Source organism: Bos indicus, chromosome 4 (genome assembly GCF_029378745.1).
Source record: "Bos indicus isolate NIAB-ARS_2022 breed Sahiwal x Tharparkar chromosome 4, NIAB-ARS_B.indTharparkar_mat_pri_1.0, whole genome shotgun sequence".
Classification (NCBI taxonomy): domain Eukaryota; kingdom Metazoa; phylum Chordata; class Mammalia; order Artiodactyla; family Bovidae; genus Bos; species Bos indicus.
The window spans coordinates 47256295-47271168 of record NC_091763.1 but is presented as its reverse complement, the minus strand read 5'-3'; the positions used below and the strand labels follow the sequence as shown (position 1 = coordinate 47271168).

At 46.0% G+C, this 14874-nt stretch overlaps 1 protein-coding gene and 1 long non-coding RNA gene across 13 annotated transcripts in view; one reads left to right on the top strand and one right to left on the bottom strand.

Moving 5' to 3' along the window:
- Positions 1 to 9: 9 nt before the first annotated feature.
- Positions 10 to 1625, bottom strand: LOC139182694 (uncharacterized). The gene is made up of 2 exons (XR_011566218.1): positions 1086 to 1625; positions 10 to 616 (listed from the first exon to the last, which is right to left on the bottom strand). It is a non-coding gene; the product is annotated as an uncharacterized lncRNA (long non-coding RNA).
- A 119-nt stretch (positions 1626 to 1744) lies between these two features.
- ATXN7L1 (ataxin 7 like 1) overlaps positions 1745 to 14874 on the top strand; it is a 255289-nt gene continuing 242159 nt past the window's right edge. For 11 of the 12 annotated variants that reach the window (XM_070787732.1, XM_019958663.2, XM_070787735.1 and 8 more), the window contains exons 1-2: positions 1745 to 1968; positions 2483 to 2551. In XM_070787732.1, the coding sequence (XP_070643833.1) occupies positions 1788 to 1968; positions 2483 to 2551 (250 nt within the window). In that variant the 5' untranslated portion in view covers positions 1745 to 1787. The remainder of the gene's footprint in view (positions 1969 to 2482; positions 2552 to 14874) is intronic. The other variant, XM_019958666.2, reaches the window with a different exon arrangement.

The following is a 14874-nucleotide window of genomic DNA, read 5'->3' as shown; positions in this document are numbered from 1 at the left end:
CCAAAGAGAGCAAAGGCAAATGAAATTTATTCAGGTCTGATCAAAAACAAGCCCATTCACACAAACATCACAACTGAAGATCAACCGGAAGCTCCTCCTTCATTGTCCATCCTGATCCTGGCTTTGAGGTACAGGATGCCAAGTGCAGGGACATTAGATGACAGAGCCAAAGCAGACTTCATGACAAAGAAACTTCAAATCCGTGAGCTTCAGTCATGGGGCAGAAATAGTCTGTGAGAACTAAAAGGGTGCGGGGGTGGGGGTGGGGGTGGGAGAGGGAAATATGTCGGTTGTGGGGTAGAGTCCATATATTTTAGGTAATTGCTGCTGCTGCTGCTGCTGCTGCTGCTGCTGCTGCTAAGTCGCTTCAGTCGTGTCCGACTCTGTGCGACCCCATAGACGGCAGCCCACCAGGCTTCCCCCGTCCCTGGGATTCTCCTGGCAAGAACACTGGAGTGGGTTGCCATTTCCTTCTCCAATGCATGAAAGTGAAAAGTGAAAGTGGAGTCGGACACGACTGGGCGACTTCACTGCAGCCTACCAGGCTCCTCTGTCCATGGGAATTTCCAGGCAAGAGTACTGGAGTGGGGTGCCCTTGCCTTCTCCTAGGTAATTCCTAGAAAATGAAAAAAAATTTTTTTTAAATGAGAGATACCAGAAGACCTTTTAACACCTTTGCTGCCAACCCCTGGGGAAGGAGGGAGGAAGTGGTGGGAATCTCAATGAAAGCATCAAACGTCCAAAATCCAGAGGAAATTTAACGCTTCCTCTCTATTAATAGCTGGCCAGAGCAGTTAAGCCTCAAGTGAATTCTCCCAAGAATCAGATCCCTGATTGCCTGCGCTAATCCGGGCGACCCTCATCTCAAAGGAGGAAGTGCTGGAAACGGCTCCAGGGCCTTGGTCCGCTAAGCAGCGTCTTTGGAGAGTGGGTAAGTCCTCACTCCCACTACCGTGGATGTGGAGCAAAGTGTGCACAGTGGTTTTCTGAGAGCCGGAGACTCGCATTGCGGGGCCCCGAGTTTTGAGCTTTGCAACGCCCCGCAGCCTGAGATGGGAAGGCAGCTCCTCTAGCTCCAAACTTACCTGCTTTTTAGAACCACTTCCATCTACCCATTGCTCTCAGCTCCCAAAGGCATCCGCAGAATCCTCCACCACCCAAGGTCCACCGAGAAAGAGAAGAAAAGGTGGAGGGAGTGGTGGCTGGGAGGAGAGGTCACCGGGGTCTCCTCCCTTGAGGTGGTCGTCGGGAAAGGGGGGTTGCTCGGCCCTTCTCCACTAAGCGGCAGGGATCCTCTCGGGGGCGCCTCACGGTAGGCGACAGGAACTGGCGAGGGCAGGGCGCGCTGGAAGGGCTGCACGCAAAAACTTTCCGTCCTGGAGCGCAACTCTGCAGGGAAGACAACCCCTCCCACGGCCCCAGGTCGCGCCTCTCCCAGGTCGCCCTCAACCCCCTCTCTCATGTCTGGCCCCTAGGACCCCGGCTAGCGGGCGCCGGGTGCCGGCGGAGCCGCAGCATCCTCACGCCCCGCGCTGCATCCTCTGGTCCCAGCGCTCAGCCCCGCCCCCGGCGGCAGGCGTGCTGGCGGCAGGCGTGCAGGCGCCGGGCCTCTGGGCGCCTCTTTGCTGCCCCTGGCGGCCGCGGATGCCGAGAGCCGAGCCGAGCCCGGCCGGGCGCTGAACGCCGGCTCCTCCTCCTTGCTCTCTCCTCCTCCTCCGCCTCCCTCCTCCCATCCCTCCCTCCCTCCCTCCCCCTTTCAGAACACTCAATGTCGGAACGTTCCGAAGATGACGTCGGAGCGTTCTCGAATCCCGTGTCTCTCGGCTGCTGCTGCCGAAGGAACAGGGAAAAAGCAACAAGAAGGAAGAGCAATGGCGACACTGGATCGCAAAGTGCCCAGTCCGGAGGCGTTTCTGGGCAAACCCTGGTCCTCCTGGATCGACGCCGCCAAATTACACTGCTCCGACAGTAAGAACCCCACCGCCTCCTCCTCCTTTTATTACCCTGTAACCTTTCCATTCACCTAGAGCCACTGGGAAAAAGTGTGTGTGTGGAGAGAGAGTGGCCCCCGGTGTCCTCCATGCTTCTCCCTCTCTCTAAATAAATACACACAGAGACAGATCATCAGTGCACAGAGAGAGGCCCTGCTGCCAGGGCTGTCTGTCTGTCTGTCTGTGCCCTCTCCCCGTGGCAGCCCGCGGGGTGGGCTTTCACAGCCCCACGGTGTATCCGTTTAAAAGGCTACTCTGTTGCTGCTTGCATAGTTTTTTTTTTTTTTTGGTACCTATATGGGCCAGGTAGATGGAAATCCGGACTTGGGAGAAAATGTTGCATTGTCAATTTTTGAAGGATTTTCATATCCAGTATTTATATCGATCTGTTTGCAAATAAACACTCTCCCTTCCCCCCTTGACTTTGCCTCCCCCCCTTTTTTTTTCTTTTTTTCCTTATTTTCTTTTTTCCTTTTCTTTTTCATCTGCAGATGTAGATTTAGAAGAGGCTGGAAAAGAGGGTGGAAAAAGCAGGGAGGTTATGAGGCTTAATAAAGAAGGTAAGTGGAGCTACTGGCATTTTAGTGTTAGCATGTGTGGCAGAATCTTCACAGGATTTCGACTATAATGTGAATTGTTCTGCTCGGTACAGAGTGACTAAGGCTTGTCAAAAATTGAGCACGCCCAGGTGACTCCTGCTTCATGTTAACTTCTTTCAAAGTACAAATGCAACTGGGGGGTAGAGGGGTCGAGACTATTCAAGGCAGAAGTTTCCTGCACTTCAGCTGGAGTCCACATTTGGACCTTCTGATACATATCTGCTATTCGCCTTTGGAGCATTATTGCCAAATGGTGGGGGGTGGAAATTGTTGAAATGAGGAGCAGGGCTCCACTCACAAGCATCCCAGCCTTCCTTGTGGGTAAATACACAACAGTTTAATGAACCCCACGTGGTCAGTCATCCCAGCAGCTACTTCTCCACTAAAAGCCATGGTACATGGCAAACCTTTGCAGCAAGTTACGTTTGGCCCACTTTGCGTTTGGTCACAGATTGTAATGTGGTGAGCAGGGGTATCTGTGTATATAACCTCCAGCCAGTCACCCATCTCTGTTTCCCCAGCGTGGAAATACAGTACCTAAAATGGAACACAGTGAGTAGCTAGGTCATCCCAGACAGAGGCAGGTGAGTGAAGCCACAGCCTGCTGGAACTGGGCATCAAACACACATGGTCATCATAAATAAATCATGGCCTATTCATGTTTGCGAGCCTGCCATAAGTAACTGTGGCCTATGGGCTTCACACGGAGCAACTCCAGAGACCACTTTCTGTTGAACGAATGATGGGTTCAATTGAGTTGTGATTTACTAACTGATATCTTATAAATGTGTTTGACTGAAACTGGAGGTGGGAGGAAGTGCAGGGGTGCAGAAGAGGTTGGTGGGAAGTGTGGAAAGCGTTCAGCCATAACTAGGCCATGGGAGCCTGGCTTATCCAAAATGAATGGAGGAAAAGGCCATTAGATGCCAAAGGATGGTTTCCCTCATAAAACGCGATGTCACCCTGGTAGGCAGCTGAAACCTGCTTGGAAAGATGGAACTTGTTTTGTGGATCACACCTCAGACAGTTGGTTTTCTGTGCCTAATTGTTTCCTGACCATCTAGTGAGAGGAGAATTTGTGTTTCAGAAAAAAAATGACATGGAGGTTAAAAATGCATGCATATTCAAGGACAGCTCTCTAGCATAATGTTTCTGCTAATTAAGCACTTTGATTGGAAACGAAACCGTATTCTAAAGATGTTTGCCTCTAAATACCTTAGTGTGATCTTGACATGTGTCTTTAGGATGCACAAGGGAATGATGTCAAGTGGCCCTCTTACAAGTGGCAGCTTATTTGTGCTCAGTGTCCATGTGTGTTGGCATTGGAAAGTATCACTGGAAATTGTTTTTCTTCACAGACAAACTCTTGACACCTTTAAAAACTTACGGGACTCAGTTATCAGACCAGTGGCAATGAAGAGGTTTCCAGAAAAGATGAGCTTGTGAAAACCTTTAAAGTTTAATAATGGTCATGGTATAGCCCAGAATTGGCACCTCTTAGGCCTGGTTGATAGATTATGACTATAACACACAAAAATATTCTGCACCCTCCCCCAGGCTTCTATTTCAGAAGACCCTTATTTTCAGATTCTCTTTGCCTCATGAGAAATAGATTCTTTTAAGGGGGGAAAAGAATATAAAGCTCTCCTTTCCTTAGAAGCCACAAGTGGTACATCTTGCTTACATTTGTAAAGATACAAGCTTACATCTTGCTTTCACCTGTAAAGATACAAAGATTTAGCTCCTAATTATGTGCATTTGTATTATGGAACCCCACTTTTCAGTGTAACTGTGCGATTGCTCAGTATACGAAATAGCCATGTATGGGCTGAAATCTCTTTGTTCGTGGGCCTGGTGGAGCAGGCCTGGGTTAGCAGTTTCTGGAGTTCTCCTGGTATGCGCACACAGTTTTCTTCATGGATAGATTGTGTGTGTATATATATATACACGAACTGTATCTCTTCTTCCCGTGGTGAGGAGTTTAAAGGTTTAGCTGAGACTTGGTATAGGGATATTTGGTTGCCAAAGTCCCCAGAAACACTGGTTGCTTTCGTCTTGCCATTGGTCTTCTTGCTGGAGTCATTGTGTGGAAAGTCCCAGGTACCTGATTGTGGATGGATCTCTGCAGGACACAACGTGGCCAGGGTGTGACCGTGTTTCTCCGGGTGGTGAGCGTACATAGATGGACCAGGATGTCAACAGTAGTAAGCAGGTCTTGAGACTGTGCTTTAATAGCAATTAATAGGTGAATTTAGGAATTCCAATTTAGAAATGAAGGTACATGATCCAGATTTTGATGTGAATTTTTTTATTGTAAAATAAATATAAAATTTATCATTTTAACCATTTTAAAGTCTTACAATTCAGTGCTACTGAAGTATACTTAGTAAGTATACTAAGTATACTAAGTGTATACTTAGTAAGTATACCAAGTGATATTACCTATAGTCACAGTGTTGTACAACTCTCAACACTATTCATTTCCTGAGCTTTTTCATCATCTCAGCCACAAACCCTGTCTCCATTATATTAATATAATAATTTCCTATTCCCTCTCCCCTGGGGCTGAACCCTGGAAACTTGTATTCTATTTTTTGTCTCTATGAAGTTGCCTATTCTAGGTACTATATATTTGCAATGTATGACCCTTTGTGTCCATCTTCTTTCACTTAGCATCATATTTTCATGGTTTATTCATGAGGCAGTATGTATCAGAATTTCACTCCTTTTTATGGCGGAATAATATTCCATTGTATGTATATATCATGTTTTGTTTATCATCTGTTAATGGACATTTAGCTTGTTTCCATCTTTTTCCTATTGTGAATAATGCTGCTGTGAGCATTGTGATATGATATTTTTTATGGACTAACCTCTGGGGGAAAAGCTAGGCTGGAAAAATGAAAAAAGAATCATTTTATCTTCTGCCTCCATCTGGCCACAGCTTCAGAAGGAAGGAAGGACTTGTAGACTTTTGAACAACCTGACTATTGTAATATAGTTCCTTCTCCATTCCTTGAATCTTTTTCTACTTCAGTACTCCACCTGTATCAGTATGAAATGTTAGCTGAATGATTTGAGATTTCTGTAATAAAGTCTTCGTGTTCATGTTACTGTTTATCCAAAGTTAGCTACAATTATGTCAAGAGGAATTTGACAAATGCTTTTTTTTTTTGGTAAATACTTTTGAACTTTGCCAGATCATCACCTGGGTTCAGAAGGCATAGTTATTTCTGTGCTTGAATGTAGTCATGTGGGGTTATATTGAGGGCAGACTGAAGGGTGAAGGGAGCAGGAGAGAGGGCTTTGAGTCTGCTTTCTAATTCCAGTGTGTGACCTTGGGAACCTCACTTTCCTTGTTTGGGCCTGCTCTGTTTCTTGTAAAGTAAGGGAGTGGTTTTAAAATCTCCTCGGTCCTTCTGAGACCTATGAATTTAAGTTCCTTTATTGAATGTACCTACATTTGAGATGCAGTCATACTACACAGACTGTTTAACGGTAGACAATTCACCTGCCAGTGCAGGAGATGTGGGTTCGATTCCTCGGTCAGGAAGATCCCTTGGAGGAGGAAATGGCAACTCACTCCAGGATTCTTGCAACAACAAAAAGCAAGCCTTCACATTAGAAATATCTTAAACTACAAATACTGGACTTATTTTCTTTTTTTTATAAGCTCTTGGTGCCAAACATCACTGCACCTCGTACACAAGCCTAATTCTCCTGCAAATAGTTTGTGAATGGTGTGTGGCCTTTAAGACTGAGAAAACTAAGGGTCTGTGACCAAAACCCAGGGTGATGTGTTCCCCATAGTGGAGAGGGGATAGACCTGGATCTGAGGCGCTAAGATTTCCTCAAAAGGAGGGTCCCAGAAACCTGATTAGCTTAATCTGTGAGCTGCCATTATGATAGGAAATTCCAAGGAAGGCCAATTCATCTAGCTAACCTTTTAAAATAATTTTCTTTCTCTAGCTTCATAGATTTATTGGAAGACATTTTTCTAAGCTAATCGGGGGAAACCTTCGTGATTTAGAAAGATGCCTCTCTTTTCTAATTGCCTGACCTGAACTTTTTATTTTTTAAAGAATGTGCATTTATAAGTAAGGACCAGGTGTGTATGGCTCATCAATGTCCTGAACTATACATCAAGTTGCCCAAAAATTTCAGAGATAATAGCAGGGTTGTTGTGAAGGTTAACTGAGACAATACAAAAGAGTTTAGCACATAGTAAGTGCTTAATGAATTTGTGCTTTTCTTATTTTTAGATGTCATTAAGATTATCATCATCATATATTAATGAAGCTAGTTCTAGAAAATTTTATTATTAGAATTAACAAGGATTTTTAACTAACCAGTGATGAATGGAAAAGATATACCCAATCAGAAATTTTATTTCTAGAGTAAACCATGTTATCATAATTTTATAAAGCTGAAGATTTTTTGAAAGCTGATTTCTGTGCTATCCATGCTTTTGATGGAGTACAGTTGATATATAGTCACTGATAAGTTTTATCAAGTGCTAGAAAAAATTACTTTGGCAGTTTGGGACTTATGGCTGAGAAGAGTTTGCAGAGTTCTTTCTGGGGACCAGGATGTTTTAAAAATATTTTTTTTTTTTATTATTATTTTTTAAATATTTATACATTTATTTGGCTGCACCAGGTCTTAGTTGCAGCATGTGGGATCTAGTTCCCTGACCAGGGAACGAACCTGGGCCCCCCTGCATTGGGAGCTGAGAGTCTTAACCCCTGGACCAGCAGGGAAGTCCCTAAAAAATATTTTTTAAATGATTGATAAGTTGTTTGATCAGTAAGGATAGAAAGTCCTCAGTGGATCACTGTTTGGATCCTTTGGAGGCCTACCTTCGTTACTTCAGGCATGTTTCTGTGTATCAGTGTTGCCAGGTGTTTTGATTTGATGTAGGTAAACTTGTGGAATGCTTCCTTCCCATCTGAAAACTGTTCTGGGGCCAGTAAGATCTTTCTGTGACTGTGAGAGTTTGGTGTTCTGCTAATGCTGGTGGAGTTAGGCTGGAGCACAGGAGGAAGCAGGGCACGTGGGAGTGTGTTCAACTCAAGTTTAAGAATTTTTCAGTTATAGCTGGATGGGGGCAAATTAGAGGAAAGAACTGACCTGATAAGAATGAAGGGTTCTTAGAATCCAAGTCAGGGAAGCTAGCGACAAGTGGTTGAGATTTATGGGAAACTGTGGAATGGTCCCCTTTATCATTATACAGACAACTCTGTTATCTATGCTAATAGGCAATGGGAAGACACCCAGTCCACAGATTACACTGATAAACCTCATTTTCACCATTAATTTCAACTTCTTTCTCCATTAAGCCTACCTTCCTCCCCTTTGGCTAATAAGCGGCAACATTTGTTCACTTTGGCATTTCATTATCATCTCTCTTCTTTTGCCCAGTGCTTGGGATGAAAGGATAGGAGAAGTGGAGTGCCCTCAATGTGATAGGGAGGAAAGACGAAAAGGAGGAGAGGACTTGGAGAATGAATCAACTTCACAGTTTCATCCAGCTGATAGAGAAGGGGGAATGCCACGACCAAGATGGCAAAGCTGAGAGAGGGCATTTTCAATACCATCTAGTTTTGAAAATACTGAGCTTCTAAAATAAGTATCTTTTTATACATACACATATTTCTATGCACTTTAGTTCTGTGGAGAAAGTGTGGCTCTAGCTCCTCCCAAAATAGGAAGTTAGGCAGGTTGGGCACTCTTTGAAACACTACATGTGATCTTGCTGCCTAAGCCCAGTTACCCTGTGCTAGGTTCTCATCATGTCAGTCTACAGGAAGGAATGACACTTTTATAGCTGGAAGATGTAAACTGTTTCTCTCTCTCATTCAAATGTTTCTTATTTTTTTTCAATAACCTTCACATGTTACATAGTTGAGAAGGATATGCAGTGAAAAAGAAAGTCTTTTACCCTTGTCCTCAGTTGCTTGTGTATCCTTTCCAAGATCTTCTACCTGCATTCAAGTAGATACATGGATAGTTTTTCCTGCCTGCTTTACCCACGTGGCTGATAACATCCTATAAGTACTGCATGGTATCTTGCCATTTCCATGTATCTTAGGTAGTGGTCCACATCAGAGGCAGTTCAGCCTGCCTCTCTCTTTTGTGCCTGCATAGTGGGAAGATGGGGCTTCCCTGGTGACTCAGTGGTAAAGAATTCGCCTGCCCATACAGGAGATGTGGGTTTAATCCCTGGCTTGGGAAGATCCCCTGGAGAAGGAAATGACAACCCACTCCAGTATTCCCTTGTGGCTCAGCTGGTAAAAGCATCTGCCTGCAATGCAGGAGACCTATGTTCGATCCCTGGGTTGGGACGAACCCCCGGAGAAGGGAAATTCTACCCACTCCAGTATTGCCTGGACAATTCCATGGACAGAGGAGCTTGGCGGGCTACTATCCGTGGGGTTGCAGAAGAGTCAGACACGTCTTAGTGACTAAACAACAGCATAGTGGGAGGGTAGTTTAAGCCTCTGGGTGTCTTGCTTAGTTTTTACTTATTGGTTGATTTGTATTGATTTTTGGTTGCATCAGGTCACAGTTGTGGCGCGCAGGACTTCTGTGGGTCGCACGGGATCTTTTCCTAGCAGCACACAGGCTCAGTAGTTGCAGTGAGCGGGCTTCTCTCTAGTTGTGGTGCGTGGCCTGGTATTAATAGTTGTGGCATATGGGCTTAGTTGCCCCACAGCATGTAGGATATTCATTCCCTGACTAGGGATCAAACCCACGCTCCCTGCATTAGAAGGTGGATTCTAAACCACTGAACCACCAGGGAAATCCCTTGGTTAGTTTTTAATACCCACTTCTGCTCTCTCAGCCTCCGTCATGCCTTTGAGACCGAGTGACAGTGGCCGACGCTAGGCTAGGCCTGGGAGGACAGCCATGAACGAGCACGAGCCCCTCCCTCATGATGTTCCCATCCTAGCAGCCAAGGCAAATGTTGAAAAAGTCATGGCAACCATGATGAGTGCTCAGGGGAAATTGGGGTACCATTGGAAAGCATGATAGGGGGCCTAATTTAGGTTTGGGGCTCAGGGTATGTATTCCTGAGGAAATGTTATTTATGCTAAAACCTGGAGAACGAATATGCAGAGCTGGGCGGGACAGATTTAAAGGAAACAATGTGTGTGCAGGCCCAAAGTGTGAGAGAATATGGAATGTTCTAGAAACTAAAAAGTCTGTCACTTGGATGACGATAGCGAAGCAGAGAGTGGTACAGTTTCTCAGCAGGGACTCTACTTCTTTGTGGTAGAGCGCTGTCCTGGGAATGTTGTTGGATGTTTAGCAGCATCCTCAGCCTCTAACCCTGGATTCCAGTGGAACCTCCCCTTCCCCTGAGTTGAAAAAGCCAAAAATGTCTCCAGACATGGCCAAAGATCCCAGGAGTGGGCTGGGATGGTACCAAATCACCCTGATAAGAGAACCATTGGTGTAATGTGAGGCTGGAAAGGTAAGAACACAAGAGAAACAGACTCAGCAATGTTCTGCTACTATCTGTCCATGTCTTAGGCCCAAGTTCCCTGTGAGGCAGCCTTACTGAATCCTCAGCAGGCAGGTGTGGAGCTGTGACTGTTGCCCACAGGGGGCTACATTTGGAAGCATCTAAATGGAGAAGACTCCACCCCTCACAGAGCTTTCCTCCAAATTTCCAAGATGACCCCTCTGAAACTTCATGTCCATAGTAAATGGTTATAGCGCTGAGATTCAGGTTCGGCTCAGCCTTCCCTCACTGTGGGTGAAAGAGACCCCAAGCCACCGATTCTAATAATAATGGCATTTATTGTATGGGGGCGCCTGATGTCAAAAGCAGCATGGTGAAGCATTAAGGATTTCAGTTTATATTTAAAGTCAGGCTGGAAATACAACTGGTGTTCTGTGCAGTTGATTACCCCTGGGATTTGTCTGAAATGGGGATGCACATGATGGAGAGCAGAGCTGCTGGCTTCAAGATTTCCATGTTAAGGATTAGAAAATAGGGAAAGCAGAGGAGGATCTGATTCCTTAGGGTTCTGGCCCACGTGCCAAGTGGTCTGCGGTGTTATTTAGGACTAGAAGGCCATGTTCACTCAAGCCAGTGGCTTATAGGGGCCTACTGTTTCCACTCCAGAAGTGGTTTAAGAAAGTTAGACAAATTTGGGTTTTGCCTGGTTTTCTGTGTATATTGTGTTTATATCCTTCAGGCTAACCTTTCATTCATGACGTTTTGTTCCATTCATGACATCCTTTGGAAGTAGACATAAAATGATAGCAGCAGACACACCAAGACCCTGTCCTCATCAACATCTTTTTACCCAAGGACCACAACCCCTGAGGTAGCCCAGTGTTCACATCTGGAAACTCGGATCATTTAGTGACTGCCCCAGAAGTGACATCACCAAGGTGGTGATGTAGGTCATTCCCAACTTTACCCCTTCTCTCAAGAACAGCTACCAGCTGTTTGTGGACACAGAACCACTGAGAAAATCCTAGGACGTGGAAGTGAGGCTGGAGCACACCCCTGTGCCAGAGAGCAAGACAGACGACTTCAGAAAGGTCAGAGGAGTAGCTGCCCACAACTGTATGCCCCTCCCCCAGGCCGGCAGCACCTTGAGGAGAAGCTGCCCCTCTCCTTGCAGAGGGCTGGAGGGGCATCTACCTTCTCCAGTGTTGTTGGTCACTTCTTGGGAGCCCCTACACCTGTCTTGCGTCATGGGGACCATGGGAGAATCTCCAGGGCTTGACCACTGGGAATCTAATCACGCCTGCAGTAATTGAAGGTAGCCATAATGGAAAGGGAGAGGGTTGACCTTTTTCCAAACTGTAGAAACTGAATGTCAAGGGCTGACTTCATTGTGTGTCTCTCTCTCCTAAAATTCTTGGAACGATGTTGTGCCGAGGATGGGCTCCCAGCTAATGCTGGTTGGCTGGCTCTCTTACTCTTTCCCATGGCAGAGCTCAGATTGGCTGCATCAGCCAAATGGACCTGGGTTTAGACCCAGAGGCACTTGAACTAATGATGGGCGTCTAGGGAAGTGCTTCCTGCAAGGGAGCTGAGGCCGAGCACCGTTACTGTTCCGGTGTTAGTCTTGGCTGTGCAGTTGCCGCTGAGTCAAGCTGGAATTCACTGTGGGGAAAGCTTTTGTTTGTGTATGGATGCTTTATCCTTGTACCTGTGGTTTCATAACAGAATTCTGCTTGCCAATTTTAGGGATCGGGTGCTTAAAGAAAAAAGTAAACCAAGTAAATACTCTCTAGGGCAGGACAGAGTAACACCAGGAAAAGATAAAAGTGACTCACTGACAGGCTCTTTGAACATAGAAGCAGTTATCAGCAAACCTGCTCTGTGAAGCTGATTGTGATTCACTGAATATGAACAGTCCAAGGACACCTTCTGCTGGGGGACGGTGAGAGTGGAGGAGCTCTGTGACCCTGCCTCAATGCTCCAGTAGGTCATGGAGTCCCAGGTTGGGGGTGGGGAGACAGGACATCCAAACTGGTGACACCAACCAGGGTATGGAAGATGGTTGAGGCACGTGCTTAGTTTGGTCGTGTCAGGCCAAGGTGGTGTCTAGTTCTGTTTAAGAGCATAGTGGCCACAAAAGGACAAATACTGTATGATTCCACTTATGCAGGGTTCCTAAAAGAATTAAATTCATTGAGAACAAGAGTAGAGAACGTTGAGAACAAGGTTACCAGGGGCTAGGGAGGGGGAATTCTCTACTGAGAATCTGTGTTTAATGGGTATACAGTTCCAGGTGGGAAAAATGAAGACGTTTTGATAGATTGATGGTGGTGACAGTGAACCAAACACTTAAAAATGGCTAAAATGATAAAATTTTAGGTATATTTTATTGCAAATATACATTATGATGTTGCAGACTCAGAAGCTTCATGGAGCATTATTTAAATTTGGACCTAGCCACTTACAAGCTGTGTAGTAAGATAACTTTTCTGAGCCTCAGTTTCATTCTTTTCAGAATAGGAATAATACCAGCTCTTAGGGTTGATGTGAAAATACATAAAGTACTATCTGGCATACATTAGGTACTCAGTAATATAAGCTTTTGTAATGATGGTTGTCATTTTTACCAGACACTTGGGTCCTTTTCCTTGTCTTATATGAGCTGCCACTTCCAAGGGGCAGATAGCATCCTTTCTGCTCCAGGAGTGTGCCTGGGCATCTTTAGTCAATATTTTATCCCTGGTGCTTTAAGGCTGCCAGGAATAAACACAAGAGGAGTTGGACCCATGTTCCTGGCTGTGAGTTTTCAAGACTGAGTCAGTTTCAGTTTTCCAGTGTGGCCATTTCGGGGACCCAGTGTTGAAACCACCTAGGTACTTAACTTAGCATCCCAGGTTGCAGTGACACTGAATCAGAAGCACTCGGCCTAGAGCACAGGAGTGTGCATTTTAACAAGCTTCCCCGGTGGCTCTGTTATTTACTGAACTTCGGTTACAGGAAGTAGCTCTTGACCCTGCCCACCTCGAGAATCCTTTGTGAAACTCTTAAAAATCTGAGACCAGGACCACTTCCAGACACTTGGTTTCCATAGGCTCAGTTTAAGGGATTCTGGGGAGCTGCTTACATGTTTTAAAAATTGATGATGATGCTTATTTGTTTTTAAAAGTAACAATCCTAGCTTCCATTTACTGGTTATTGAGTAGATACCAGACATAGAACTAAATGTGCATTTTTCTCATATAATCTTCCTGACATTCTATGAGACAATTCCTGTTATCAGTCTCGTGTTAGAGATTAGGATTCAGGCTCAGAGACATTAAGTGATTTACCCAAGGTGATACAGTGAGGAGGAAGAGCTGGGATTTGAACTGAGAGGCAGGATGATTCCAGAGACATCCTGGAATTTTTGTCTGCACCATATGCCATGTGATGTCTGTTCCTTGACCAGGAATCAAGCCTGTATCCCCTGCCTTGGAAGCATAGAGTCTTAACAGCTGGACCACCAGGGAAGGCCCCCGGAGATAGTACTCTTAAGTACTGTGTCCTGATGTTGCTCTAGGAGTAGGGCTTGAACTAAGGTGAGGCCAGCGAGGCATCCAGGACACACATTTACAGATGCTCACACAGGCTCCTGCAAGTGCAGAGCGAGGGCCTCCTTAAATATTGCAGCCTGAGCACCTCACTTGCCTCACCCTAGTACCATCCCTGCCTCACTCTAGTACCAGCCCTGCCTCAAAACGCATGATCTTTAAACAAAATGGTTATGTTTTTCTTCCCCGTCATGTGTGTGAGCCAGTGGCCTGCTGATAGGGCCCCAGGTCCTCCCCTCAGTGAAATGCTTTTTCATCCCAAAACCCCAGCTCTGGGGCCTCTGTGGTCAGAGCCCTGGCTTCGGGGATATCTCAGGAGCTGACTCAAACTGTTCCTTTTTGGGAGAAGGTGTTAGCAAAGATGGTTGCCAAGCAACTCCAGGGGCATCTATCTACAGGGATGATTTCTCTCTTTTTTTCCTCCTTTTGAACATTTTCTCGGCCGCTTTTCAGTTTCTCTCTTGACGTTGGGATTGTTAGTAATTTCATGAAGGGTGCGCTCCTTTGGATGATGGAATGGAGACTCCTTTTCACTGCCCGCCAGTTAGAGGTGTCCTTTTGATGGGCAGTGCACCTGCTAAGTGGGTGTGAAAGACCTTTGCCTTCTTCAGCTATAGAGACACCCTAGTTGTGACTGGCTGAGGGGCAGTGACAAAGAGGAGTCTGTGACTGGAGTGGCCGAGAGAGACACAGAATGCATCTCCCATATGCAGGCAGGGCCACGTGGTGATGTTCAGGTCCATGATTCTGGCTTTCAGCTACTCCCCGTTAACTAGGGCATTTTGCATTTGGTACGTGGGGGCCTGGCTGATCCTAGAGGGAACTGGAGTTTCTCTCTCTCAGTGGTTTTACATGTGTTTCCCCTTTAGCACTGTCCCTCCTACTCAGTTCCCTCATCAGTGTGGGGTTTCAAGTGACCTTTCATGGGCCCCAGTCACTTGGTCTGCTGGCCAGTGTTTCGATCCTCCCAGAGAGGCCAAGAGCTTGTGGGCTGGAGGACCTTTCCCACATGACAGAATCTGCTGCAGACTGTCAGGAAGAAAGGGAAATGTTGGGAAAGTGAAACAAGGCACGTTTGGGTGAGGCTGGCTCCGTTCTTCCCACCGCAGCGTCAGCCTGGTGAGCCCTGTCTTTAGACTCCAGGCTTCTGTTCTTTGGCAGTACACCCTTGACCTTGACCGTTGTGTCCATCCTCGCCATCTTTTGCAGAAGCAGGGCAAATGGAC